Raw genomic sequence first — 27,646 nt, 5'->3', positions numbered from 1 at the left:
GAGCAAGGGCTACACCTGCTTGTTGCAAGACTCTTACCTTTGCCAAGACCCTGACTGTATGTGGCACTGCTGTAAGAGAATACCTTACTTTTAGCCATAGCCAGTACTTGAAATGCAGCAGATTAGTACATTGTGATGTGCATGAACCAGAAACCAGAAATGCTTGTTGTAAGAGCCCTGACAGGTATTAACAATACTCCTGCATTTGCCAGTGGTGTTTCAATCATCTTTTGGCTGTCTGCCCTTGTGTGTGGATTTTTCTTGACACATGCTCAGTCCAGCTGTCAGCACAGCATCTCCACGGAAATAATTTCCATACACAGGGCAAAGAATAAAAGCTTCCACTGGGAGTATTCAAGTCCTAAGTTACATGGGAGCAGAACCAAAGCAGAAGCAGAAATTTGTAGGTTTGCAAAGTCACCTCAATCAACGTTAACGGAGTAATGAGAACTTTGTATAAGGATATGCTCATTGGGAGTCTAATCCAATTCACTGGGCAGTCAGCCCTGCATGTCTCTTGCTGTGACAACAGCTTTATCTTTGGAGATAACACTATTGGAAAATTATGTCAGTATGTTAACACAACTGTATTGAAAACACTTTGGCAAGAAGTGCTCTTTTACCACTGATATTTTATAACGACAATGCAGCTTACCACAGATTTCAAAGCATTATAGATGTCAGCTTTTTTTTTTTCCCCACCTTCTAAGTGGTTTCATGCTGAAACAAGACTTTTGCACTTGCTATGGCTGGTACTCTATCCCTAATCTATTTTAAGTCTGGGGGCCAACTTCAACCAGATTCAATAGAGGGATACACAGGGTCACATTGTATAACCAGCATGCGACTGACCCAAATAAGCTCCTCTCCTCCTCCATCCTTAGGTAAACATCAGTAGACTTACGGACTTACAACACTTTTTTTGTATCTTTGCTTTCATTCCACAAGCTCCACAAAGGGAAAGGGTTTGGAATCACAAGAAGGAGTAAGGAGGTACATCTGGCAAAGATGCAAGGGTTTGAAAACAAGCTTCATTAGTTGTACTGCTCAAGGTACAAACATTTAATGGAACAAATAGAAAAAAAAAAGCCCCTGCAGTCTTACAGGAAAAAATAATTTATCCAACTCCTGCCTTCTCCCAATTGTATAATGGCGTAATTTCTTTCACCAAGGAGTGTTACACTGTGATTTCTGTGAATTACATGGATATTAGGACCTTCCCTTCCCTAATTAAAAATGAAGTTATATGGTTCCTGACTTTTCATACTTGCCACCAGATACAACAGATTGTGGCATCATGGGGAATTATTTCCACAAAAATTACTGAAGTTCCTTGAAGCAGTAAGTTCCAGTGGACCTAATTCTGGTGGACACAGTCACTGCCTGGTATAAATCCACAGTGTTCTGTTCATAGATTTCTATCAGTTGCAAAGGTGACCCAGTATTTATGTGGTCAGAAAATCAGATGGGGTCACAACCTAAACTATAGCTAATAGCTGTATCAGAACAAAATGTGACAGGTTTCAGCAAAACAGCTTCCTCAGGACTCCTGAGGAATACACGCATATTTGGTAATACAGTTTAAAGAGGAAGGAAAAAAGCTTTCTAGGTGTGCAGGCTAGCTCCTCTCTTCCCTCACTGATATAAACACACAAACAGCCCAGACATGTCTATAACGAGAAGTATGCAAAATCCAGCCCAACACCACCTAATGTTTCTCACTTGGGTGTCCTGTTTCATGCACAACCCCCCACTGAAGAAAGTGGCTTTGCTGCCAGCAAAGCACTGTTCTCTCTGTAAGAGCCCTTAAGCTCCAAAGGGTAGGTTTCTATATGAGATTTCAGTCATTAAATAAACACGTCTCTAGAAAAACTTCAATACCTGTCCCTTCATGTAAGCAGATCCTACTATGCTGCAGGGAAGGACAGCTTCTCTTCTAATAGCTGGGGGTGGGGGAGGAAAGAGAAAGTTAAAGCAAGAAACATTAAATTACACAATTAGTCTTGGAAACAGCTAAGTATTCTCCCTTTCCAATACCTCTACAGCATAACAGACTAGCTAGAAGTCACCATCTTATTCAAAATCAAAAGCAAAGCTGTCTTACCAGAGATTATTAGTAGTTATGGAGAGGAAAAGAGGTTGCAAAAGCTAAGAAATCTGGTACTTAAGCTGCTATGACTCTCCAATTGTACAACACTGTTTGGAGACCATGCTATCAAAGCCTCCAAAATGCTTTGCAATCATTTGCAACATGCTTAGGTGAGGAGGAACCACATCAGAAACCATGTTTTCCCCCTGGGTAGCCTAAAGCCCACAAGTATGTTAAACATTTTACCCTAGACTGCACAGCAAATCACTGCTGAACCAGAGGAGAACAGGGGAGTTCTTGCTCAGAATCCCTCAGTTCAGCCACTACACAAAACTGTCTTTACCATGTGTATCCTACACATATTTTGCAAATCACTCCATGGCAATTTAGATGTCTACCACAGAAAGATGCTGATTAAAACCTTAGGGGTATTACTTTGAATACATATGCTAGCTCGCTTCCATCTGTGTCATTAATTAGTTCCTGACTGTAGGTTAACTATAGGGCATGTTGTCACGAGCCTAAAGGTGGGCTGGCAGGAACTCCTGCTATTGCCATATGGCTTTTCGTTTCTTCTTTCATTCTTCAGCTTTTAGCCTCATGCTTCCAATTTGTGGGCTCAACCACTACATAACAAAGAGCAACAAGGAAAACAAAACTAGTGTTAAAATACAAATATTCTTCACCATTAAAACCTCTAAGTTTGATTTGAAATGCAGCACAAGTTTGTACCTCATCCAGACCAGAGTCTGCTTTTACCTGCAGCAAACTTGTTATGAAATTCGGGAAAGACCTATTCCCATAAAGAAGTACTATTGCACAAGTAGGTATTTACCAGCCTGACAAACACAAATCAGGCAGCTTTCCAGGTACCAAGGGTCATCCTTAACTTGGATAAAATGGAGACGAGCAAGGCTATACCTACTTGTAATATGGGTAGCAGCACCATCGCCATCAAAACAATAAAAGGAAAAAGGATGACTAAGTTCTGGTCATCTTTTTTTCCAATGCATCTCCACAGAGCCATCTTTATGTTAAAATACCAATGGCTCAAGACTGTCCTTAAAAACTGCAGGTCATGTTTTTTACATACGCGTGAACCTGACAAATTACAAGATACGCAGAATATCAGCAGTTCCCCTGTAGTCATTTTCTAGCATTTCTAAGCGCAATTTGAATACTACAGGTCTGGTGGTGCTTTGCGACTGAAGACTCGCTCCAAAGTGTTGAATTTAAAGTAGACATGGAAGTTATTTACTGTGTTTTCTAGGTCTCATTGCATACCTGTCCTTCCATTAGCTAAAAGCAGGGGAAATGATTTCCAAGCATAAGAGTCTGTAAGTTTCATAACAGTTACAGGAATCAGAGAAGGTTAAAAAATATACAACCATTTCCATGTTGAACAAAATTGATTAAGAACTAGGTGATATGACTTCATGCTTGAGGCTTATGGACTTCAAGATGTTTGTCAATCTCAAAGGTAGACTTCTTTGGAGGCTTAGACTTCTAACTAACTTCTTAAACAGTATTTTTGCCTTTTTTTTTTTTTAAATGGAGGCATGTGGAATTGACTCACTTATTCTTTTTCAACAACCTTGTTCATTGGTGACATTCCTCCTACTTTTGCAGTTGCAGTGGCAAAAAAGTTTTGCACAGGGGATAGCAGAAATTTAGCATTAGTGCAAAATCAAGAGAGAAAATGACTTAAATGAGTCTTTCAAGGAAGGCAGCTTTATTCCTTGTTTTAAATTCCTGTGCCAATCATTAACTTTTAAGGGGAAAACTCATTTTCAGATATCCTCTTGCTAGTCAAAAAGTTTGTATGTCTGTGAGAAGATGCAAAGAAGCACCTGCTTCTTCTCCTTGCACCTTTAATTGGCACCAATTTGCCAATGCCACACCAGTAAGTACTCTGCTGCTGTAATGACATGTGAAGCATCCTTCTTTGCCTCCCATAAAATAAAAACAATCCTTCACCAGTCTACAAGACATAAGCTGGCAACAACAAAAAAAATCATGACATTGACATAAACGGTAGTGTTTATATCTGGGAAAGCAAAAATGAGGAACTTCAGATGTGTTTATTTCTAGTTTTGGTTCAACCCATTATAAAGATAAAGGGTGGTCATGATGTTCAGAAGGACAGTCATAGCTCACCACAGTTTCCTGGCATGGGTTCTGGTTAAGTCACTCTTGCCAGCTTGAACTTGTTATTGAATTTGCTTCCTCCTCACACTGGCTCTCAGTACAAATTCTATCAAATAGCATTTTTCTCTCGGCATTTACAGCTCAGTCAAACTGGATTATCAACTCAGAAGGAATGTAAACAGCAAGTGAAGATCCAAGTCTTAATGGAGGCAGCCAGCAGGCAGAATTACCTAGAAATACTTCAGAACAAGTCCTGTCACTCATCCCAACAATATCCATACACTTCTGTGGTACAGTGACAGCTGTGGCTAAGGGGAAAGGTTGGTTTTACTAATCCAGCCTTTCAATAAAGTTTAGATTTAATTTCTTTTCTTCTCAGTGACTCATATACTGAACACTCAGTGAGAGCACCATGGCCATTGTAAAGATGGATAAACTAAACCATATGGATTCTATATGTTGCATCAAGCTTAAAAAGTAAATGGCATAACAGACTAAGGAATCCAGAGATCATAACCTTTAATTTCTTAATCTAGATGAAACAGCTTTTCTCCAGGAGCCATTATGTTTAAAGAAAATAGTGTTTAGATTACATTAGATAAGGCACAATATGCACTAGAATTAGCACAAGATTAAGCTTAACTCACTTTTAAAAGGTACGTAGTAGAGGATTCTGGGTCGAGTCTTTTACATGCTGAACTAATAAACAGCATATAACAGCATTTTGCTCAAGGTTTTGCCTAGTTCAATTTTTTTCCAGATTCTTCCTTCTATGCTACATTCATGCTACTTGTAACTCAGCGCACATACCAGAAAGGCTGAGACTGATGTGGAACTCCACTGAGCCAAGGATAATTTTTGAAACTCTACTTTGGTATTACAGCTCTCATGCACCCTGATATAAGCAGTTTGCAGTTGCTTCCTGACTTGCGGCAAATATCCCTGAATCATAGCTCCTCAGTTTCCCACAGGAAAATTCTGTTCCCTCAAAATTTTTTGATTAACCTCTTATCCCAATATAATTTACAATGACAGACTTCAAATATCTTAGGAAATTTAAAAAGCCATCACCTAGAAAGTTATGTAGTACGTGCAATTAGCTAGTGGATTGCATTTTCAGGGCTCTGTGAGATGATGTTATCAACTCCAGGTTTAGTTGTGTTGCCTTTCTTATTCCACTAGGCATTTGATAGCTGAGAGCTAGCAGTTATTATAAAAGCCCCAAAACATACTGTGTCTCTAAGAGTCAAACAGAAATAATTGAACGTGAGATTATGAATTCAGGGGGTAAAAAAGCTCACTGTTTCCCTCTGTAATCAGTTCCTCACAAATTAAGCAGGGAACACTGGTTCTCCCTCAAATGCAGAGGAAGAAACTGCTATAGCAGGTTGATGTACAAAACAAAAAAACGAGCTAGTTTATTTCATGTTGTTAGATTTGAGGTAGCAACAAATAGCTACATATTCAACTTAATTTTGATACTTAATTTTTAAATTGAGAAAATTCTGAACCTAGTGAAACCAATCTAAAGGCTGCGGAGTTGATACATCTGGGAAAATCAGAAATTTTTTTTCTATTCCAACAAGTATATACTAAAGGACAGTCCCCAACAAGGAGACTTCAAAGATGGGATAGGGAACAAACCTTCAACCCAACTCAAATCCTTAAGGGACTAATTCTACATTGCATATTATTAGTGTAGGCTTTACAAAGGCTATGAAGTCTGAGCAATAGTTGTGCAAAACCTGTATAAATTTGATTTGCAAATACTTCTTTAGGTGTAGTATAAATTAAATCAACAAACGATTTACTACAAGTGATGGTTCTTTGCTTACCTATTTAAGCCACACAAGGAAGACTGTATAAAATTTAGCTACCTGCATTGCTAGAACAGGATTCACAGGTAATCATCAATTACAGGGCTAAAAAAGATCTGCACTCATATACTAAATTTAAACTGTGGAGTAAGGACTGGGATTAACTCATTTTAATGGTGCAGGCTCCCTTGCCAGAGACAGCCCGAGCAGCCTATGTGGTTCGTCCATCTCTAGGTGGCAGTAGCTGCTCAGATTTTGAGATACTGTAAGATGCTGATCTCAAATTTAGCAACCAGTATCCTTCCATCCTCCTAGAATTGCCTTTCCTAACGTGAAATGTGACCCCCTCCCCCATTTCTTCATAATTTATAGTAGTCTGTAGCTGAGTCACAAGGATTTCTGCATTTTCCTAACCAAGTACACAAGAAAAGAAATGAACTGCCAAAGGATTGAGGTAATTTATAGCGTAAAGCATTGAGAGTTTCTAGTCGATCAAAGGACTCAGAGAAACAAATATAAGAACAATCATGCCTTCTGTTCTCTACAAATGCCACGGCCAGAAATAACTGTCCTAATTAACTGGTTTCAGAAAATGACTTCTCTGAAAAATACAATATTCTTACCAAGGAAAGTATACAACTGCTACAGCCTTATGGCAGCTGTCAGCAGAGCATGAAAAATCACTAAATGAAGTTTCCTTTTGCTTCCTCTGGGTGCGCATAGTACCCATCTTTAGACAGCTGTATCCATTCACGATGCCTAAATTATGCTGTAATGGGACATTCTGTTACCACTAGTATCAGCGTTACCAAGAATTACAATCACATCAGGTCAGTATCATCCCAGCCAACCTTCTGTTCACTAGTTATAAAGGGTAGACATCGTACTTGAGATGACGTTGGCTTTTTTTGTCCTTTGTAAGACTGTTGCCTGGTCAGACATGTCCATGGCATTTCCAGTATTTCAGACTGTTTCATGTTCATTGTTGCTGTTGGGTATAGCAGTTGAACTCCACCAGTCTACAGATGCCTGATAATTAGGTCCTGAATGTTGAAAAGGAGGAAAGGCTGAGCCTAACCCTACAGATCACCTACACTTTACACATAAGACTGTTTGCCCTGTTCTGCATGGACAACTCTTGCAAACAGTGTTCCTCACTGGACTGCTCGGCACCTGGAATTGATAACATGCAAGTTTAAGGTACCATGACAGAGTTGCCTGTATGCACTGCACAGTTATCTGTTATTTATTGTTTGTATTACAAAAGCAATGATGAGTTCTTGTTGGGTACCAGAAAGAGAAGACAAGCAAGACTGTCTCTGCCTCAAAGAACCTGCAGTCAAAGATAAGACTGAATAATAAAGGGATAAGGAAACAGTAAGATTTGTAAGTTGACAGACAGGGGACATAGCCTACCAGCCCCATCCCAACTCATATATCAGGCAGTTCACTCAGTACACACCTGTGCTGCTTCCTAATGGCGTATCACAGCATACAGGAGTTGTTACAGAACCTTCCCAACTGGAACTGAAGATAGTAGGTTATTGGTTAACACTTCATTTCAGCAACACACAAAAATAGCTTAGCTTCAGTGCCCTTAAAAGCTTCCTTTTAAAGGATGTTTACAACTAAGCATTACCAAGAATGCCAGTGCATGAACTGATCTAAGAAATGATTGAGAGCTTCCCAATTAAGCAGCGTTTCAGCTGTTTAGGAGGAACCAAGTGCTCACAGCATGTGCTTAAAAACAGGTCAAGACAAGTTAGCAATTAACCTATTAAAAGCACATATCCTTCTCTAGTTCTCCAACAATTCACACAATGCCTAATGTGAGATTTCTAGTGTAGGCATGGGGTGCATTCTTAGAAGAACTTTTCAGCCTTTTATACAAACCAGGAAGGCAGGTATGAGAAATAACTTTTTTTTTTTAATAGGACCATACTTATTACACAAGTCACTCAGTAGTTTCTCCTCTTCATGCAGTGCTTACCCGTAGAAGGGTTGAGAGGATCTCCTACTTCCCAGTTTCTTGTGACCTGCTTTTATATGTGCACTCCCTCAGAGAATTATTATCTGAGCAAAACATGCAGCTTCTTGTGTTTTCCTTACAGAAAAAGCAGAGTAAGAGTTGCACAAAGTGCTACAGCTACTGCAAGGACTTTTAAGCGCAGCCACTTTCAGCTCAGCACTATCATGTATACAAAGCTTTTACGCAAAAGCACAGAACCTTTTTTTCCCCTATATTTTTTTCACATGTTAACGAGTCTTTGAAAACCTTTGCATCTGTGCACTACGTTTTGTAGTATTCCAGCATACTGCAGTACTTCCCAAGCACTACTGTTATAACATAATGCCTTGGTGCCTAAGAGCATGCTGCTTGAAGTAACACTTTTTTCAGTTTAGTCTTACTCCATTCAAGATAAAGGTCCTTTCCCATCTTCTTCCACCATTATATCTGGATTATTCAGATAAATGTTCTTCATGTTTCTGACTTGGTTTACTCTGATTTCACAGCCATATAATAACAGGATCTACCCTGCAGTTCCAGAGAGCACTTGCAACATGAACAGAAGGCACACTACTTACAAATGGGTTTTCCCAGACAAGGTTCAGTGAAGCTGAACATTAAGTGGTAGTACTACAGCAGAAAATACATATTTTAGAGTTGAAACAGAGTTGTTGCTTTACTCTGAGACCCAGGTGAGGGATGGCACTCATTCCTGCAGAACATCACTGTCTGTCTTCTCCCTTTCCCCGGGTCTGTTTACACAGCCAGTGCCCTGGAACTCTGCACACAGGAAGCCGTAGCATCCCCCTGACAGCTGCCACCTCCTCTCACATGCCAAACTACAGGATTTGCAGCATGCATGAAGCCAAGAGCATCCCCTCTGCTTATGTTCTTTTATACCCACACTAACTCTGGGCCATCACTGGGGTTGAGTGTTCACTTGAGGGCTTGCAGACAGCAATACAGCTTTGTAAGCAGGGCCTTTGATTTACACGAACGCACTACCCAACACCAAAGACCAGGCAATATGACGATCTTCTTACTTAGGACAGCCATCCTTGTGTAAACAGAGCAAAGTCTTCACTTTTGTGACCAAAAAGCCATTAAAAAGTGATGTGAAAGTTCCTCCTGCCCACAAGCAGGCAGCTCATTATCCAGCCCTTTGCTCATATCTACAGACAACCAAGGAAATTCATTTTATCTATTTATCACCATGAATTAAAGATTACAGAAATACTGGCTGAAGAAAAATGTATTGCCAGGATAGATTCTTTGCATTCATTAGAACTGTGTTACTAGAAACATAAATAAGTAATAACTATTGATCTTGCATAACCTCAGAACAGCAAACTACAATAAACTGAGAGGAAAAGGACATATCTTAACTGGAATGTACAGACCAAGACACCAACAGCACCTCTTAAAAACAACCAAGAAAAGCAAGCATGGCTCACAGCTGTAACACCTCATGCTTTTAATCCTACGGAAAAAAAAAAAAATCTGTGGGACAGGACAAGGTTTCCAAGGTATTAATTAAACCTCTGCCAACCAAATTTACCATTGAACCCCAGTTTTTTTCTGGGTGAAGACGTGTCTGACCCCCCAATACGAATCCACAGCCGGTGGGTCGAGGCCAGTCGCTGCTCTTTCCTAAGCACCGACACCTTCAGCCGCTCAAGCCGCCGGACTCCCTCTTTGCACCGCCTTCCCTTCCCTCCCGGCGACACCCGGCGGGCTTCCCGCGCCCGGCGGGTGGTGGAAGCCGGACAGGCAGAGGAGAAGGCGCCCGTGGCACCGGATCCCGGTGACGGTGCCCTGCATGCTTCACATTCCAGCGACGGTCCAGCTTCAACAAGTGCATCGCGCCCCTCCCTGACGGCACCTCGGCCGCCAGCGCCGGGCAGCGCCCGGCCCCCCCCCGCACCCCGGCTCCTCCGCGCCGCCCGCCCCGCGGCCGGGCCCCGCCGCCGCCGCCGCGCACGGAGGGAGGAGGCCGGGGCCGGGGCCGCCGCCCCGCCGCGCGCCCGCCGCCAGGGGGCGCACCCCGCCGCCCAAGGGCCGCCCGCCGCGCCCCGCGCCCGCGCCGCCGTCGGGGAAGCGCCGCCGGGTCCCGCGCTCCGCTCCCACTCGCGCCGCCGGGAGCGCGCTCCTGCTCCCGCCGGCCCCAACAAAAGCCCCGCCGGGCACCGGCTGGACCGACAGGTGCGGAAACAAAGGGGCGCGGGGCTGCCCCGGCCCTCCCCCGCGCTTAACCGCTCCCCGACGCCTCTCACCGGCCAGCGCCCGCCCAGCCCCTCAGCCACCCGCACCCCCTGCCCCCGGCCCCTTAAGTTTCCTTGGCTGGGTGCCGCGTACCTTGTCGTCCACACAAAGCCTGTCCGGGTCTCCTCCGGGAAGTCACATCCTCTCCCGGGCGCCCAGTCCCACCGACCGCCTCCCGCTGCCTCGACAACACAGGCGGCGTCTCAAGTGTCTCATCAAAGCTTTATGAGGGGCGGGAGGGCAGCGGAGCCGGATCCCCCACTCCCGCCGCCCAACCGGAGCCTCCTGGCCCAGCTCCACGCCTTCTCCTCGCCGAGCGGCTTCGCCCCCGGCCAGCGGCTGCAGCGGCCGTAGGCACCGCGCTGCCCCGCTTAGAGCCTCCGCACCGCCTCCCGGCCCCGCCACCGCCCCCGCCCCGCCCGCCCGGCCCCGCTCCGCTCCGCTCCGCTCCCCTGGCGCTTCCCGAGCGGGGAGCCGGGCGGGGGGGTGTCGGTCCGCCCGCGGCGGGATATTGGTTTACTCCGCCGGGTATTAAGCAAGCCCGATCCATTTAAATATCGCTCCCGCGCTGACCTCTCCGTAGTTCGCCTATTAAGAATGCAATCAAGATAATAACAGGCATTGCTTATTAATGAGCGCCCCAGGTAACGTTACACCGGTGACTTTCTGCAGGCGCCCAGCGGGAGCTCAGTCCCAGCGGTCCCGAGGCGGTTCTGCCCAGCCCGGGAGCGGGACGGGACCGAGACCGAGACCGAGACTGAGACCGACAGCGGGACCGCCCGTCGCATCAGCGCCCGCCGGCGGAGACAGGGGCAGCCGCGGAGCCCGGGGATCTCGGACGAAACGCCCTGCTCGGCTCTGCCCGGCAGCCCGCGGGGTGGATTCTGTACCCCTTGACGAAAATCTGTTTGGCCATCTACTCCTTCTCCGCGTGCAGCAAATACAGTAAATTATTGATAGTGGAAATTGAATGGTGGAGGCAATAATGGTATCCCCTGATTGACTAGCTCCATTTGATCTTGGTAAAGACAGAGAGATGGCACGCTCCCTGGCTGGGCTGGCTGCGGCAAGTGGGAGTGCACGCGTGTGCTGGCGGGGCATAGCACCTTGTGCCACATCCCACGGCAAGAGCCAGCTGTGGGAGAGGCACTGGCTTCACCCCCTTCCTGACCTGTCACCTCTTTCCTTCCCTCCTGCCTCACAGGCAAAATTGGAAGCAGTTGATTTTCTGAAGAAGATAGCACAACTCTTTTATGAATCTGTTAAAACACGTATTTTTCTACACCTCAAAGCCTGACTGCCATCTAATTGCAATTAATGCCAAAGGCCCGCCCATTCACTCCACGCACTTGTGAAAATTTATTTATACTAGGAAAAATGTGTGCAACTCATTGCTGCCCTCAGACAGTCTGATTGCCTGTGTGCTTTTGCTATGAAACACCTGCATTGATCAGTAAAGAAAATAACCCAGGTGTTTGAAATTCGAGTACACCCAAGGCCTTCCATATAAATCAGCTTTTAATATATATTAAAGGAAAGATTCCTGGTGGTTAATAACCTTTGCAGCTTTAAGAACTTTTTTAAAAATCATGCCTAAGTACCACATCACCATCCTTCTGGCACTTGGGGGTTTAGCTTTGCGTGGTTGAACTAAAAATGTCAGCGCGTATGAAGACAGTTCTACCTCTTTTGTCTCAGTGTTTTCCAGTCCAAATCTACCCAATTTACGAGAAAGGAGACATTTTCAAAGTCTTCACTAACAGCCTGGGCCTATTTCTGTATTACTCAAATTCTGCCTTTACGGATATATCAGCCATTCCTTTTCCCACTCTAATATACCAATATAAGTTTATATCTCTCAGCAATAATGCCAGGTGGATGTTCCAGAGGTATTTCAAACACATGATTGTACCTGGAACTTGCTAAGTGAATGTGTGCATTTTATTTATCAGTTTTAGACTTCACTCCACAATACCATTTAACTTTCCAGATACAACTGTACCTGATTTCACTAAGGCAGCATGTTTTCAGCAGCCTTTTTGTGCAGTCATAAAACAGCACAGTTTCAATATTCTGTGTTTATAAGACGATGCCTGCAAGTATTTGGATGATCTACCAGACAAGTTAAACAGTAGCAGGAGAGGCTACTTTAATCAGCTGTAATATGATACATTACACACTTGTTATTCCTGGAGGAAAGACTCTTCTGCTAGTACACTAAACATGCAGATGAGCAGAAGCAAGTATCATGCTTTAGAAACACTGCCGGCTTTTTCTCAGGAGTGAAGGAGAAGGGATATACTCTGAAAAAATCTGCTTGCAATCAGAACAAGTTTTTTAATTTTTGAAAGGAAGCATGTTACATACTGCCTGACAAGTCCTCACTCTGTGGGTAAGCACTTCAGCTCAGCTCTGCTAAGAACATAGGAACCATTAATTCTGTGCAACCATGAAATTGCCATTTTTCTCTGCTACAAAAATGCTGCCTTTTGCATCTGTGTAGAGATTTTCCCGGGGAAGAGGTGTGGTCAGAGAGCTGCTGTTTCTTGCTGGTATAATCAGCCCTTTGGGCATTATTACCAGCCAGTGCTTGATTACTGGGAAAATGAAAAAGTAGTATAAATAATTACTTGTTTGGATTTTTAATGCACATGCAAGCTGGGCTCCATATTTTTCAATCAGACCCTGACTTCCAAGAGAATTTTGTATGAATGAACCCCAAAAAATTGGGTCTTCAAGGTATTAGTTTGTGAAGCGACTGATAGTCCTCACATGGATTTTGTGGGAGACATAGGATGCAAAGATCAGGCATCCTGATGTTTTCTTGGTAGACCCAGAAGGAGTTTTCTCTTGTTGTGTCTGAAAAAAGACATCTTCCATCCTGTCTCAGGAGCAGCTACGTTTTCCCCACTTGGATTGTACAGATGTCAGAAGTAAGAGGCACTTGAAAGGAAAATCACACCATGATGGCATGGGGAAGAAAAGGGCAGACAGTCCCTTTTCTGGTGGTTTCAGATAATTCAGTGTATCAAGCCTCTTGGTGTTGTCACAGTATGCCCACTTTATAGCATTTACCTTAGAACCAAATGTTTTTTCTATACATGACTAACTAAAATTATTTTTTGCATACACAAATCAATCTTCACTCTGTCTTAAACAGCAACAGGGAAAGAGTATGCGTTGTCAATCAACAAAATGTTGATTTATTCCTGCAGTAATATTGCTTGTAGGAGAGTAAGACCATTGCCTCTTGCTCAATTCAATTTAAACTGTAGCATAGGCACTAATGATTCTGTAGATACTATAAAGAAGAAAGCAGAAGCACGCACATCTGGTTTCTGTCTCAGTGGAGGTTATGCATTATAGTGATTGATGTACGAGGTCCAAATTTACTGATAAACTAATTATATGATAAAGTAGTTTGTGGGGCTTCTAAATTCCCCCATTGCAATTGTAAGAGAAGCAATAAAAAAGTCAATATTTGAAAAGAGTAGCATTCTTAAAAGGTCCATAGTTAGACAAAAGGTAATGGGTGATTGAGTCTCCCCTCCCCCAAACTGTGTTTTTACACTCCCCATTTTATTCACGTAGTATCTTGACCTGTTTTTGAATGAGAAAAAGGTCAAGAAGCTACAATTTGGAATGCTTCTCACTTGGCTGTCAGGAATAGAAACTAATTCTGGTTACAAAAAGGACAATGCTATTGATGTACTTGGGTTTTGATGCTACAGGGTTTTTTCTGTTAAAAATTTTAATTGGCTGAAGTCAGTTCCTATATCATTACAAGCATTTTATGTTTAATTATGTTTATTCATGTTTCCTACTTACCTATATTTGCTATTTTTTTCACATTAAAGGGATGAAAAATTAATGGAAATAAACTTTTCCAACTCAAGTAATGCTAAAAATTGCAATGGATTATATACACAAGTTATATACACAACCAGGGTTGCAGACATGGTGCATTTGTAAGATGACTGGGCTGTGATGCCGCTCTACAATGATTCAGTGATTGCAGCACACACAAGAGAGCCCCTCATGCTCCACACTAACATCAGTGGCACTAGAAAAACCTCAGCATCTTTGAGGACCAAAGCCAAATTCTGCTTAACTTTGTAAAATCTTTACATTGTAGGGGCTTTGGCTGAGTGAGATGTTGAGAGAAAGATGGTGGTGATCACTTCCCCAGCTTACCCCTTGCATCCAGGGGTTGGCCAAGCTGTGACCACAGCCTCTCCTAGGCATCCCTGTTGTATGTTAATGCCCTGGGGTTGGTGGTTCTTGGATCTCACAACCTTGAGGTTTACATTGTGTTCAGCCTACAAAGAGTTGCTGATGTTCTGGTCTGCAAGCGCTTGCTGGGTGACTAGAATATACCCTGTGCCTTAAATAGTGCAGTGTAGTTGATCTAAATTTCAAGCATAATTTCACCTTCAGTGAACAACATTTTTTAAGAGGCCTTTCATCCTCATTTTAGCAGGGAAAATATTAAGCAAAACAGCAAAGACGGGAACACAAACGCAAAGATCTTTCATTAGACATGGTTTGTAGGCTGCATGTACATAGGATAAAGCAGGAAAACCTACTCTTTGAACCACAAGCACCAAAACCACAACATTTTTCCTGAAGAAAATACCACCTAATAGCTCAGAATTGCCACCCTGCAGCTACAGCAAAAGTGATTTTAAAACTCTAGCAAACAATTAAAATAATTGGTTTCTTCTCATGACTGCTAGAGGTATGCCAGCTTTCCATCACATGGCAGCATCTGTACCCTGAATCTTGTCCCATGCCTTCCAGTCAGGGATTTCAGCACAATTTATGTGCATGAAACTACCTCTCTGACAGAGTTCTGTGGTAGGTGCAGATTAGCCTTTTGCAAACAAGGAAATGCATGGATCTATTACACATGAATCTATTAAGCTGCTCATGAACATACTTGTCTGGTGAGCATGCCAATTCTGGGTTTGTTCCTTGCCACTACTCATATATTTGTCTCTACTGGCATCAAGTGTTGTAGAAATAGAATGTATCATATGTGGCAATTGCCATATGCAATGATGTGCACAGACACACACATGCACACACACAAAATCCTTCTAATCTAAACCTCTAGGCTTTTCTTTTGGGGTTTTGCATCAACTCCATGCACTGTTTGGTCAGTGGGACTCCTAAACCACACATGAAATCCCTCTTCCCTGTGCTGAAGGGCTGGGGGAAGCCAGGAGGATAATTCACCCTTCATTCTGACACCTGGTCCCATGGCCAGTGTCCAGCCATGCCAGGCTTGCCCCACGCTGTGGGGTGCAGGGCAGCTGTTGAGGATGGTGGCACAGAAAAAAAGGTGAAAATAAGAAACAAAAGTAAGGAGAGAATGAATCCAACCCAGCAGAAACATTAAAAGCTTGGTTTGTCATTCCCTGATGCTTCGACATTCACTAAAACTGGCAATTCATCTCCTGAGTGTCTCTACCTTACTGCTGTTGTTTTAGAGGCATTAAACACCCATTACCTGAGCAGAGAGCAAAGTATCTGGGTTGTGCCCAAGAGTATCCTGTGTACCAGGTGTCTGGTGTATGGTGCCTGAGCCTTCCTCACTCACATCTGACCTTCCTGCTAACAGCCCAGCCAAGGCTCCATCACAGCAGACAGAAAAGAGGGCATGGTACAACAAAAATGCAGACTCTGAGGGAGAAGCAGACATGGGAAGGGAAAAGAAGATCCCCTCTTCCCCAAAGAGGTTGTGTGTGATTCCTTGGGATGGTGGAAACCTGAGCTGAGTGTGGAAAGATTAGATGGCTGGAGATGCACTCCTGTGACGAATCAGGCCATTGGAGCTCTATGATTAAAGAAGATCAGAAAACTGTCGGTGCACTTGTGGGTGAAAGGTGTTGGGATTGACTCATCTCTCCTTTCCTCTAAGTATTCAGTGGGTTTCAATTAGATGCAATATAGTGGATTATTTTTAATATTTAAAGGGATCAGATTCCAGGGGGCTTATAAACTTAGCCAGGCATCTTACTGGAATAGGTATATGCCTTACCAAACCCTCCTCAGTGCATAACTTTGGAGAGCTTATTTTGAGTGTGTCCTAAAAATAAGCAAGCCCCAAAATCCCAGGTCCACAGCCCTGTGAATGCCCTTTTGTAGTTTATTTCTATTTAAGCAACTAAAATCTCCTCTGACATCAAGCTCAAACACTCCATTTGCCAGGTGCAGCAGCTCAGCAATATTGCCCAGAGAGTGATGGGCGATAAGAGATCCAAAGCAAACAGTCGGGGAGGGGAGATGGAAGATGGTGTTTGGCACCAGGGCCAGCAGCTGTTCTGGGGTGCCCACCACCCACAGGATCCCACTCTGGCCAGGAACTGGCAGGAGGGATCCTCCTTGGGTACACAGAAATCCTTGGGAATGAAAAGCATGTGTAAACATTAAATAGTTCTTCTGGCTCTCCTGCCCTTCAAGACTTTCATATTAATATATTTTACACTGCACTTAGATAGTTGTCTTCATCTTCCCGAAGAGGTTAAGGTACTTTGGCTCCATCCTTTTTCAAAGCAGAGCCACATCAATACTTTTAACAAGCTGATGTGTTTAAAGATGAATTCAGGATATTTTTTCTTTAAATAGCGTATTGAGCTATTTCACCTAAGAAACAAAACATAAGAGTTCAAAACACTTTCCATGTTAACCACCTAAAGCATTAAAGAGAGAAGTATCTGCAAAACAGTAGATATTTTTGTTAATTGCACACTAAAATTATCAGTGCAGCAATAAAAATTAGAGTTCTCAAAATGAAACCCAGACCCCATCATGTTCTCCTCCTCCAGTTACTGTGACTTGTGGCTCAAGAAACAAGTACTGGATTAGTCACATTAAAGCAAAAATTTCCCTTGACTAAAATGTTTCATTTGTATGGTGTCATTTCTGTTTACTGAATACTTGGGATTGCTAATCCTTCAGTAATTTAATGACTGGAACCAAGTTGTGTGTAAACTTTACTACATTACACTTTGGAGATTAATAGGCAGACATGTGTCTGTCCAGTTTTCACTTGTCCAAATAAAAGGTATGGTCTGTTCATCTATGACAGTGGGATGCCCAGGTGGCATGTGAGCACTGACAGCAGCAAGAGTCATTATTGGGTTATGTGCTCACCTATTCCTCAGGGTGCGCTAATACACAGCAAAAGATGCCAACAAAGAGGGTACTGTCCTCACTTCCTCTTTCCTTCCACTGTGACACCCAGCCCCAAAGAGTGGGAATTGCACAGGGGCCATTATTACTCTGCATTGGCCAGATGAAATTATTTCATTGATGTGCATGGCAGAATTGCTTTAAATGGTAACTAGTGCCAGATCAGCTGGTTTTTTGGTACTACTACTAAAATATTATTTTCCTCCTCGCTAGTACAGTATGGGGGTAATTGGATGCATAGCTGGTTCTCTACAGCATATGATGTGCTCAGACGATCATTTATAGATGCAGAGAGATGGGAACAAAACATAGGGTGGATGTATGACTACTTGGGAATTCAAAAATCCTGAAATATTGATTCAGAAAATCAATATAAATTTAAGCTATTTTAAAATAACTTCCCTCACGTTCTACACCATTTCTCAAATGGGAAAACATATTGATTTCTCTGCCCCAGCCTGCACAAGGTCAGGGTGGCTCTTGAGGGGTGGTTGGGCAGGAGCATCCAGCAATGGAGCCATGGCCACCACCACAAAACCCATGTGAACATAACCTTAAGCAGGATGAAAGAAATCCCACATTTTCATGCTCGAAGCCCCTGTATTTTTAGGGTTGGATATGACTCAAAGAATACCAAGTAAAATCTACCCCTGGCTTTGGCAAGACATTTAGTGGAGCCTTGGTGGTTCAGGACTTGTGCCATTAGAGTATAAATTCATAAACAACATAATATACATTTATTTTCTGGACAATGTTTATTTTTCATGTAGTTTATACATCTGAAACATAAATGCTTACAAGGGAGTGTTTTAAACACCTCTTTGTATTTCATTAGTTAACTGTTTAATCTGCTATAATTTATTGCAAATTGCAGTTGTACTATATGGCCTCATGGTGCCTTTACTTATTTGAACATAAACACCACTGAAGTCAGCAGGAATGCAAAGTTTTTAAATCAAGGGAGCCAAATGCTAGATTTTCAGCAAGGACTTTGCACCAAGGCATTAAACCCCTTATTTTAGACTTTTTTTACATTTCTGTTTGATGCTTTACCCTGCTACGTGCTTCAAGCAGAATCATTTTCCCTTAAAGGCATGCATAGCTTCTTCCCCCTTGGTTTCTTAATTTGGGTTAGACCCCGTAATACGAAAAATATACTCAGATATTGCACCTAGAGCACATTGATGAGACCTAAAGAGCTCTTCTGTGAAGGGAATTAAGATCAAAAAGAACGTGGAATTTAAATATTCAACATTTCTTCTTGGATATGAAATAGAAAAATTGTTTTGATGCAAAAGTTCTTGTGACAGAATACGTTACTTAGACTCTGAGACCATATTAGGATAAAATGGCTTTTTTATATAGGAATTGCACTCCTTCATATGGAAATTATGACATTTTGTCTATTGCCTCTTACTACAAATGTTTAAAGAATCTGCTAAAAATATTCTTTTAAGAAGCTGTATCAAGATAAAAGAAAGTAAATAAGAGCCAGTAAATTTTCAGGCTTATTTCTGATCACTTTCTTGATTTAGACCCTGTTAACCACCTGAAAATCGCACCAAGTACCAGAGTTGTGGAAGCATAACTGACAACAAAGTTTATTTTGCAGTTTTGGTTTGCTGTGCTTTTGTCAGACCCTCACCCTCACAGTAAATGAACATTGTGTTAATTCCAGGAACTGATGGGCTTTACAGAGACTCAGGAAAAAAGGCTCAGCCTGAATGCTAACACAAAAGAATGACAAGCAGATGAAATACACATTCTCATTGTCTGACAAACTGGTACTAGACCTCCATCTAAATTTAGCTGATTGATTTTTAACTAACCATTAATCTTTACTAACACAACACAAAATGCATGGACTTGGAAGGCAGTGGACAGCTTCCCTCATCAAGGCCTCAGATAAAGCCGGGCAGGACACGCTTGCAGAAGGCTGAGGGATTGCCAAACTAGCTTGCTGGGACGGTAGACCTTTCACCCTGTGCTCTTCCACACTGGGCAAGACTCATGGCTATTTCTATTCCATCCAAGCACAGCTCCCCTAATGTGGGCCAGCCTGGGCCTGCCAGGACTCCAGCACTATCCACCGCTTCTGGTTGCCCTTCACCTTGGGGTGCTCACACACCTTCTCACTGGTAGAGGCCCCATGGGGGTCCACAGGAGCCATGCAGGGCTTCCCTGCAGGGAAATTCTGATGCTAATTAGAGCCCCAGGCAGCTGTCACACAATGGCCTCTGGTGGCTAAGGAGGCGAGTCAGTACCTTGGACAGGCTAACAGATCCAAAAGAAAAGAATTTGGAAAGGTCCATCATCTTTGGCTTTTCTCCTGGCCTGAAGTGTATGCCTCACATTAGTCTGAATTTCTTCTCTGTTTTGTCTGGAAAATCCCTACAAAAAATGAATAGGAAATTCTGGCCCTTTCAAATTAACTTTCTAGGTTTGTCTTTGTAAGGACTTAGCCTCTTGTCAGATGTTTTGGCTTCCTTAAAATTTGGGAGCCAGCAGAATTTTCTTTAGGGATTGCTGCAGAAATACTTTGATGGGAAAGTAGATGATAAAAATAACTATTTGGTGTCAAAGGCAGTAGACTGGGAATTAAAAGCTCTTCTTAACTCAGAGACATTTGGGTATTTAAAAGAGTTCAGAAAAAGAGGTGAGAAAAGCAGTGGGTATCCAGGGCTATGACCATGGTTGGGCAGCTGAGTCTAGGTGAAGGATTTGGGAAAACAGGTGGTGGGCAGAAAAACCATGAGAATCATATCTGCCTGGGGAATAAGAGGTGGATAGAGTGACTGACTGCTGATGTAGGATCAAATGCGACACAGAAAGAAAAGAGGTGAATCCATGATTAAACCTCTACCTCCTGCCACCACCAGGACCTTTGTGAAAGACTTATGCACAACAATTAACCCCCCAAAAAACCAAAACTAGGGAAAAATCCTAGAATTAAGTACTTGTTCCCTCCGAAGAGGATGAAAACAAAACATGTGACAGAGGTTAGTCATGTCACTTAGAAAGGTGTTCAAAAACCATGATGAATGATGAGTGTGGTGCAAGAACTTAAAATACCTTAGTCGATAAACCAAATTTGGGACACAAAAAGAGATTCATATGGAAAATACTGTAAGAGTCACTCCTTCTGTCGATGACTCTATGACCAATAGACACATTAGGGTTTTTTTCTCTCTGATGCAATAAATTTTTGGCAATAGAAAAAAGGGTATCACACTTCAGGCTACAGCAAAAGACAGTAGCAAAAGACATTTGAGATGTATCATCATCCACTGGAAGATTTCAAACCCAGAATTTAGCCTCATTTATAAACTGCTAAATCTTTTTGTTTTCCTTGTCAATACTATTTTATCAATTTTCAATTTTATCAATTATCAAACTATCTGTTTTCAAAATTCAGCCACATATTCTCTCAAATGGTGTGAGTGAACATGTATTTGACAGAGCAAACCAACACATGAGCAGCTCCAGTCTCTTGACTTCTGCTCATGTCTCTCACTTCATCCCATTCTCAGCAGAGTTGGTTGGGTTTCAAAAGGTATTCACTGTTAGAAATCAGCTGCTTTTTTTTTTTTTTTCTTTAGTAACCACCTGTTTTCCTGAAATCCATTACATCCATTGTCTTTTCACTATATAATTTGGGTTGGAATCTGAATATTTTATCAAACGTCATTGTCAGACTATTGATGATAGCTTTAGAGGGAACTACTGAAAACCTCTTTGAACAACATAGAACTGAGTTTGTGTTGAAAATACTAGAAAAAAATTAATTTTAAAATGTCAAATATTTTCCCAACTCTGTCCGCCTTGACAATGTGTGGCCTTTTCTGATTCCTGAGAGAAAATCTGAATGGGAGCTAAGTGACAGATAGAAAACTACTTGTGGGCCACCATACAACCTCCTTCTATTGCTGTTGTTTCAAGGGGTGAAACATGTAAAAGAATAAAGAAACCTGAATGCAGGATCCGGGCTGAAGTCAATATTTTGACATTTCCATAGCTGTACAGGTTTAGTGTCTCTAATATTAGAATAAAACACTGCAAGAGTTAGTATGTTAAGCTATACTGTTATGTCTTGTCTTAGACTTGAGCAGTAACCATCTAAACAGTCTCCAGCATTCTCTTTCCATTCAGAAATGTTTCTTAAAAACATATCCTTCAGATGAAGAACCACAAACTTTGTGGTCGGGTTTTGCTTTTTTTTTTTTAATTTATGGTATATTTCATCTTATTCAGTGCTCAGAAGGGAGCTTGGTAACATCTCTGTATTGCTGATGAACAAACGGAGGTAAAAGAGTTGGGAAGATCTGTCACACAACACCCAGCCTGCATAGGAACTAGGCTTTACTGTGGGTTATCAATGGAACTAGCCTCACTGGTCTTCCCTCCTATCTGCCTTTAAAAAACACATACACAGAAAGTGAACCCCCAGACCATGTGCTTCTACTCTTGCGAAACAGGTGAGAAAAAGGTTAATGCTGAAACCTTCCCACTGCCAGGGTCCCTTCCTCCTCAGCAGGCCTCACCTTTTTTTTTTAACTGCTTCAATTTGTATTTTACCAATTGTATAATAATGGAGTCTAGTGAGAAGCTTGTGGCCCCATAAACTTTGGACATAATTTTAACTGTGTCAGCTTTAAAAAGTCAGTATCTGCCTCATCAAAGGGCAATCATGTCCAATGTGGGTGTCTCTGTCAATTGTGTTTTGAACTGCAGCAATAATCCAACTAAACCATGCGAAGAGCTTTTCTACACCCACATTTCTTAATTATCATCATGAGACTGAGGTAGCTGAGACCAGATCTATAATGTTTTCTGGATGTCAAAATGCCCACACACCTTCTGTAATCCTTGTGCTACCAGCCCCCTTTCATATTGCTTTTAGCTGGTCCATCTAATTATCTACTACCATAACTTTTTACTGCATTATTCCCAAATCCCACAAAGGCTCTGTTTAAGAAAAAAGAAACAACTGGTCTGATGAGACCTCTTTAACTGAACAATTCTATAAACATTCTAGCAGATGATAAACTCCTCCTCACCCCTTTCAGAAATGAACCATTTTTTTACAGTCAGGTAAGACCTAGGGCCTTAAAAGTCTCTGCATACATTGTATCCATAAACAATGCAATTTCTTGGGAGCTTTGGGGTCCACTGTCCATTTGGAGAATAACTAAATTCATTATTTTCACATGTGCTATAGTTAATAAGGATGTGGAATGGGAAAGTAGCGAAAATGTTATGACTTAATGAACATATTGCATAATCATTCTTGCCAAATGTCAAAATAAATTGGAGGCCACAGTGTATGGTTTATGCTTGTTAAATTGGGGGTTTGTGTGCTATTTTGGGATGGGGGAAAAAAAAAAAAGACAGACCAAACCATTAAAAGGCAGGGGGAAGAGAAAATATACACTTGGGCACTTATGGCAAGACCTTGGTCCATTACAGTCCCACCACTAGTGCTCCCCGCAAGAGACAATACAACAGCCTGTGACTGTGGAGAAACCACTTACTGACAGCAGAATTGGCTCTGTGGCAAGGTACTGGCCCCAAGGCTCTCCACTAGATAAGGAGGGGAAAGGGCCAAGCCCCCACAGCCCAGTTATTTCACAGACCAGACATGGCTAATCCCTGCCTCTCCGGGAAGCACCAATCTGTGCCAGGGGTGAAAATGCGTCACATCCATTAGCAATTTCAAAAGACTTTTTCCTTCAGGGGACTATGAATTTGCACTCTGCCATGAAGTTCAAACGACAACAGGAATAACATGACTGGAACCAGATGCACTTTTTCTGGACACTCCTGTGAAATGTCTATTCATTTCCACAGGTATCCCATTGATTCCACTTTTGACATAGAGGTACTGAGAAAAGCAGGTTTTGCCTATATTGCAGAGAGTTTTCTGTTTGTCCAAGTGATGAGTAGCTTGAAAGGTCTAAGTTTAGAATATCTACACAGCTGAGGACCTGATCCTTTGAACACTAAAGCGTGTCACAGCTATTTTCCCCTTGAGACTGCCTCAGGAAAAGATCAATTAGGATTACATGGTAAGTAAAATTATTCCCATACTTACACGGTTAGGAAAATAGGTCTCTCCAATTGCATATTCAAAAGGAGATCAAAGCAATATTGGTCTTTTGCAGTTAGAGTTTGACTTATTTATGGTTTTCCCCATTACGTACATGTTCCAGCAGCACCAAGAGGCCACAGGCATGTGCTTCTTATTCACCTCTACATCTAGTAATGGGAGTGCCATGAAAGTGACTGTATTTCTTGCTGCTTGCATGAAATGTGTGGATACATATATGTGGCTTTCATTTATTTTGTTTCACGACACAAGGAGGAGGGAAAAATCCTTTTCATACACCTACATATATCACAAAGCAACTAAGAATAGAAGCAATATTGAGACAGATGGAAATGTTAATGGTGACAGCTCACAAGCAAGAATCACACATTTGTGAAATAATGAAATGGGTGGGCAGTTGTTATATGAACTCCATGTCAGTTGGTATGTTTTCCTGGCTATAATTTTGCAAAAGCATGTCTCAGAGATATTTTCAGTTCATGGGAGAAGTCAGTGCCCTACCCTACACCTTGCTCACACGTGGGTGTAGGAATTCACCAAAGGTGATGAGCAGCTTGCAAGCGAACCTGCTCATTACGTGCCTTGGGGGCTGCAGGATGTCCCCTGACATTTCCCTGCCAGGGCACTTTACTATTCCTAACAATGTGGTGGGAGAGATGCAGAAAGGAAGCGTAAAAATATTTGGAAACCCAAACATGAGAGAAACATGGAATACTCACACGCGTTTCAAAATCTTACTTCCAGGCATACAAGCACTACCTTTTCTTTTACATTTCATCTGCCCATATTCTGTAGTCCTTATTATTAGCTGGACTTGCTGACCACAAATGAAAATGAGCATTACAAAACCACTCCTGCATTTCTCCATTCTTTCTTTCTAGTTCTTCATGCCCCAAAAGCCATCAAATCCATTTTAAGAACCACTTTCACAAGCCTGTTTTTGCTAGCCCCAGTTTCTTAGCCCCAATCTAATGTTAGCTCAAAGGGGAGGGAGCCGTGAAAGTGTCTATTCATATGTATTTTACCTTGCACTACCTGTCTCATTCCCAAGGTCTAGGGAATCTACTGATTTTCAACAACTTTCATAGGTACTGTTTCTTGCAGATGCTGTTTACTGCACTTGATGTTACTATTTTTTGCCAGAGTTCTCCCAAAATCTTATGGATGCTCTCTTTGTTTGCATATCTGATTAAAAAAATTCTAGCAGCTACATCTTCAAGTGCTTAGTGGTGATTTACTACAATGATTCATGGTAAGACTTACAGCTCCGAGGAAAATCTGTCCCTTGGGATTTATCCACCTTTACAGAATTTCTCATGGCAGGGCAACCATATGCCACTGTATTTAGGAAGCAACTTATGGTTACTGAAGGGCAGCCAGTCTGCATTTTCTTAGTGCATTTCTAAAAGCTCAACAGCATTAATGTGATAAAGGAAAAAGAAAAGGACTTGCCAAATGTATGCATCCAGCCACCTTGGATTAATGAAATGCTAGACATTAATCCACCAGCATACATGCCTGTGAATGCTGGCCACTAAAAATAAATAGTGAGAAATATCAGACCATTTGAAATAGGAAATTTTTGATCAATCCTGAAAATCAAAAGGTTATCCAAATGGTGAGCTGCTGAGAATGGCAAAGTTGCATAGAGATAATGCCTGTGTCAAATACCGTATTATAAAAACCATCTGCTGGACACAAACACCTGACAGACACCAAACCACTGAAGACAACACTCATGGTACCAGGTAAAATAAAACTTAAAAAAAAAAAGGAAAGAAAGGCTGCCATGTCAAAACTTTGGAGGATGAAGAGATATTCAAAGAAGATCAGACATTTTACAGTATCATAACTGTAAGAGATGAAAGGTGGCGATGAACCGCCACCAAAGCAGTGACAGCTCGTGGAGAAACAGTAGATACTAAAATCAATAAAACTACTTGCAGATTAAGGTATGAGTCACCATAATGCGACCAAATATGGCCCATGTCATTTGTTAGCAGCCGTCCATCCCATGCGTCTCTGCAGAGAATGATTAGAATTCAACAGAAACATGGCAACAGAGGCAGAAAGGGAAATGTTGGGAGTTTTTTAGGACTTGGTAAGAAAGTAATGGGTGCAAACTCAAAATACAGAATATATATAAAATTACGCATGAAGTGGAAAATTCATATAACTAGAAACTCCTTGACAACCTCCTAGATAACAGAAAAACTTATTTTGGGAAGTGGATAGATTTTTAGTAGGGCTCATCAACCTCTAGTTCACAGTGGATGTACTGAAACATTAGCTTTACTGCATAAATTTTTCCTAAGTGAAAAAAGGTCAGAGGACGTTTCATTATGAATTTAATGAAACCAATACTGCAAATCATGAGTGTTTGAGTTTCACCCAGCCCGCTGACGACGGATGCTGCTGAGACCTGGCTCTTCCCGGGCTCCTCTCTCCTCGCCTTACAGCTGCTAAGAACTGCCTCATACGGCACCCTGACAGGTATCCCCAGCAAACGCAAGTTCTCCAAGTGGAAATGAAAAATCCACGAAGGGATCCTGCCCGCTCCCTTCCCCGGCCGGCCTGGGGGCTGGGGGGTAAAGGAGGGCGGCGCTAAGTCAAGGCCGCCTGTAGCGCATCTCCTGGAGAGGAGAGCGGCTGCTTTCCTTTAACGATAAAAACCCCAAATCTAGCCACCCCAAACAGATACGACCGCAGCAGAGGCGACAGGTGACCGACTTTCGTGCGAGCCCCGCGCCGGCGCCCCTCCGGTGCCGTCCTGCACCACCTCCATTTTGGCTGTGCGCGCGGCGCCGGTGTCCGGTCCGGCTCCGGTGCTGCAAGCGATGCCGTCCGGGGGCTGCTGACGAGGAGCGGAGGGGGCGGGAGAGGGGCGGCATCCCCGGCGCCCCCATCCCCGAGGCACCGCGCCCCCATTTCCGCAGGACGGTGCCTCCTGGGGGAGGCGGTCGCCGTAGCAACCACGGTGGGGAGGGGGGGAGGGAACACAGGGGGACGCCGGCGGGGGGAGGCCGGCCCGGCCCGGCCCGGCCCGGCGGGGCGCGCGGTGCTCTGCGCGGCGTCTCCGCCCTGCTGCGCGGTGGGGACGCCGCCCCGTCCCCCGCGGCGGGGCCAGCCTCCCGCCTGCCGGGGGTTCCCTATTCGGCGGCGCTACGTGCGAGCCGAAGCGGGAGCCCGGCGGGAGGCGGGGGCGGTGGGGCCCCGGGATCCGCCCTCCCTCCCGGCGGGGCCCCGGCACCGCAGCGGGGCCGGCCGCGGGGCGCCGCCGGCTCTGCTGCAGGGAGGGCCTGTCGCCCCCGCGCCGTGGCTGTGGTGGGGGGCTCGGCCGGCCTCCCCTCGGATCCGCCGGGACGGGGAGGAGGGGTGTCTCCCCGTGGCCGGGATTCCCCGGGTGGAGGAGCGCAGTCTGTTTGGAACGGGGCGGCGGAGACAGCGCAGCTCCGTGTGGACTCTCCTTCGCAGGAACTCACTCCCCCCCAGCAGCGCGGGGAGCGGGGGAGGGGGGTGATGCACAGCCTCCGTGCAGAGGAGGAGACCCCCAGAGCCTCTCTACCTGCGAGCACTGCTGCTACCGCCGCTGCTCCGCCAAACTGCTGACTTTCCAGAGCTTATTTTTAGCCCGGAGACTAAATATTATTAGCTACATTTCTACGTAGGAAGAATCGGAAGCGCGGGGAGGGGTGGGGGGAGGCACTAGAGATAGGGAGGGAGATGAGCAGAAAGCTTATCCGAATGATCTCCAGTTGGGGGGGCTGCGTTTGGGTTTCAGGCTTGCCAAACACACACACACGCACGCACGCACGCACGCACGCACACGCACACACACCATTAATTATAGCAAAGTAGATGCGGATATTGGATCATCAGCAATACATGCACGGCTCTCCCTTTGAGCCGTAGGTTGCGTAGACAGAGGGGTCAGTTAATCTCCGTGTAGGTAAAGATCAGCTGCGTCCCTTTATCTATGAAAGATCAGTCGTGCACAGTGCCAGCTAGAGCTCAGCTGC

The 27,646-nt window shown here is 43.5% G+C and overlaps 1 protein-coding gene across 5 annotated transcripts in view; it reads right to left on the bottom strand.

Moving 5' to 3' along the window:
- Positions 1–27,646, bottom strand: part of BDNF (brain derived neurotrophic factor) — a 37,097-nt gene that overhangs the window by 8,120 nt on the left and 1,331 nt on the right. Inside the window, exon 1 of one of the 5 annotated variants that reach the window (XM_048307871.1) lies at positions 10,418–10,675. The exons of 2 other annotated variants lie outside the window; for them this stretch is intronic. Coding sequence is in view for 1 of the 3 variants with exons in the window: in XM_048307869.1 (XP_048163826.1) it covers positions 9,621–9,623 (3 nt within the window). In the remaining 2 variants the exon portion in view is untranslated. Of the gene's footprint in view, positions 1–7,516; positions 7,541–9,620; positions 9,896–10,417; positions 10,676–27,646 lie in introns of those variants that run through there. 2 more of the 5 variants (XM_048307869.1, XM_048307872.1) reach the window with 2 other exon arrangements.

This window comes from Corvus hawaiiensis, chromosome 6 (genome assembly GCF_020740725.1).
Source record: "Corvus hawaiiensis isolate bCorHaw1 chromosome 6, bCorHaw1.pri.cur, whole genome shotgun sequence".
Taxonomy (NCBI): domain Eukaryota; kingdom Metazoa; phylum Chordata; class Aves; order Passeriformes; family Corvidae; genus Corvus; species Corvus hawaiiensis.
The sequence above is the reverse complement of the archived record's forward strand: the minus strand, read 5'-3'. Positions and strand labels throughout refer to the sequence as shown.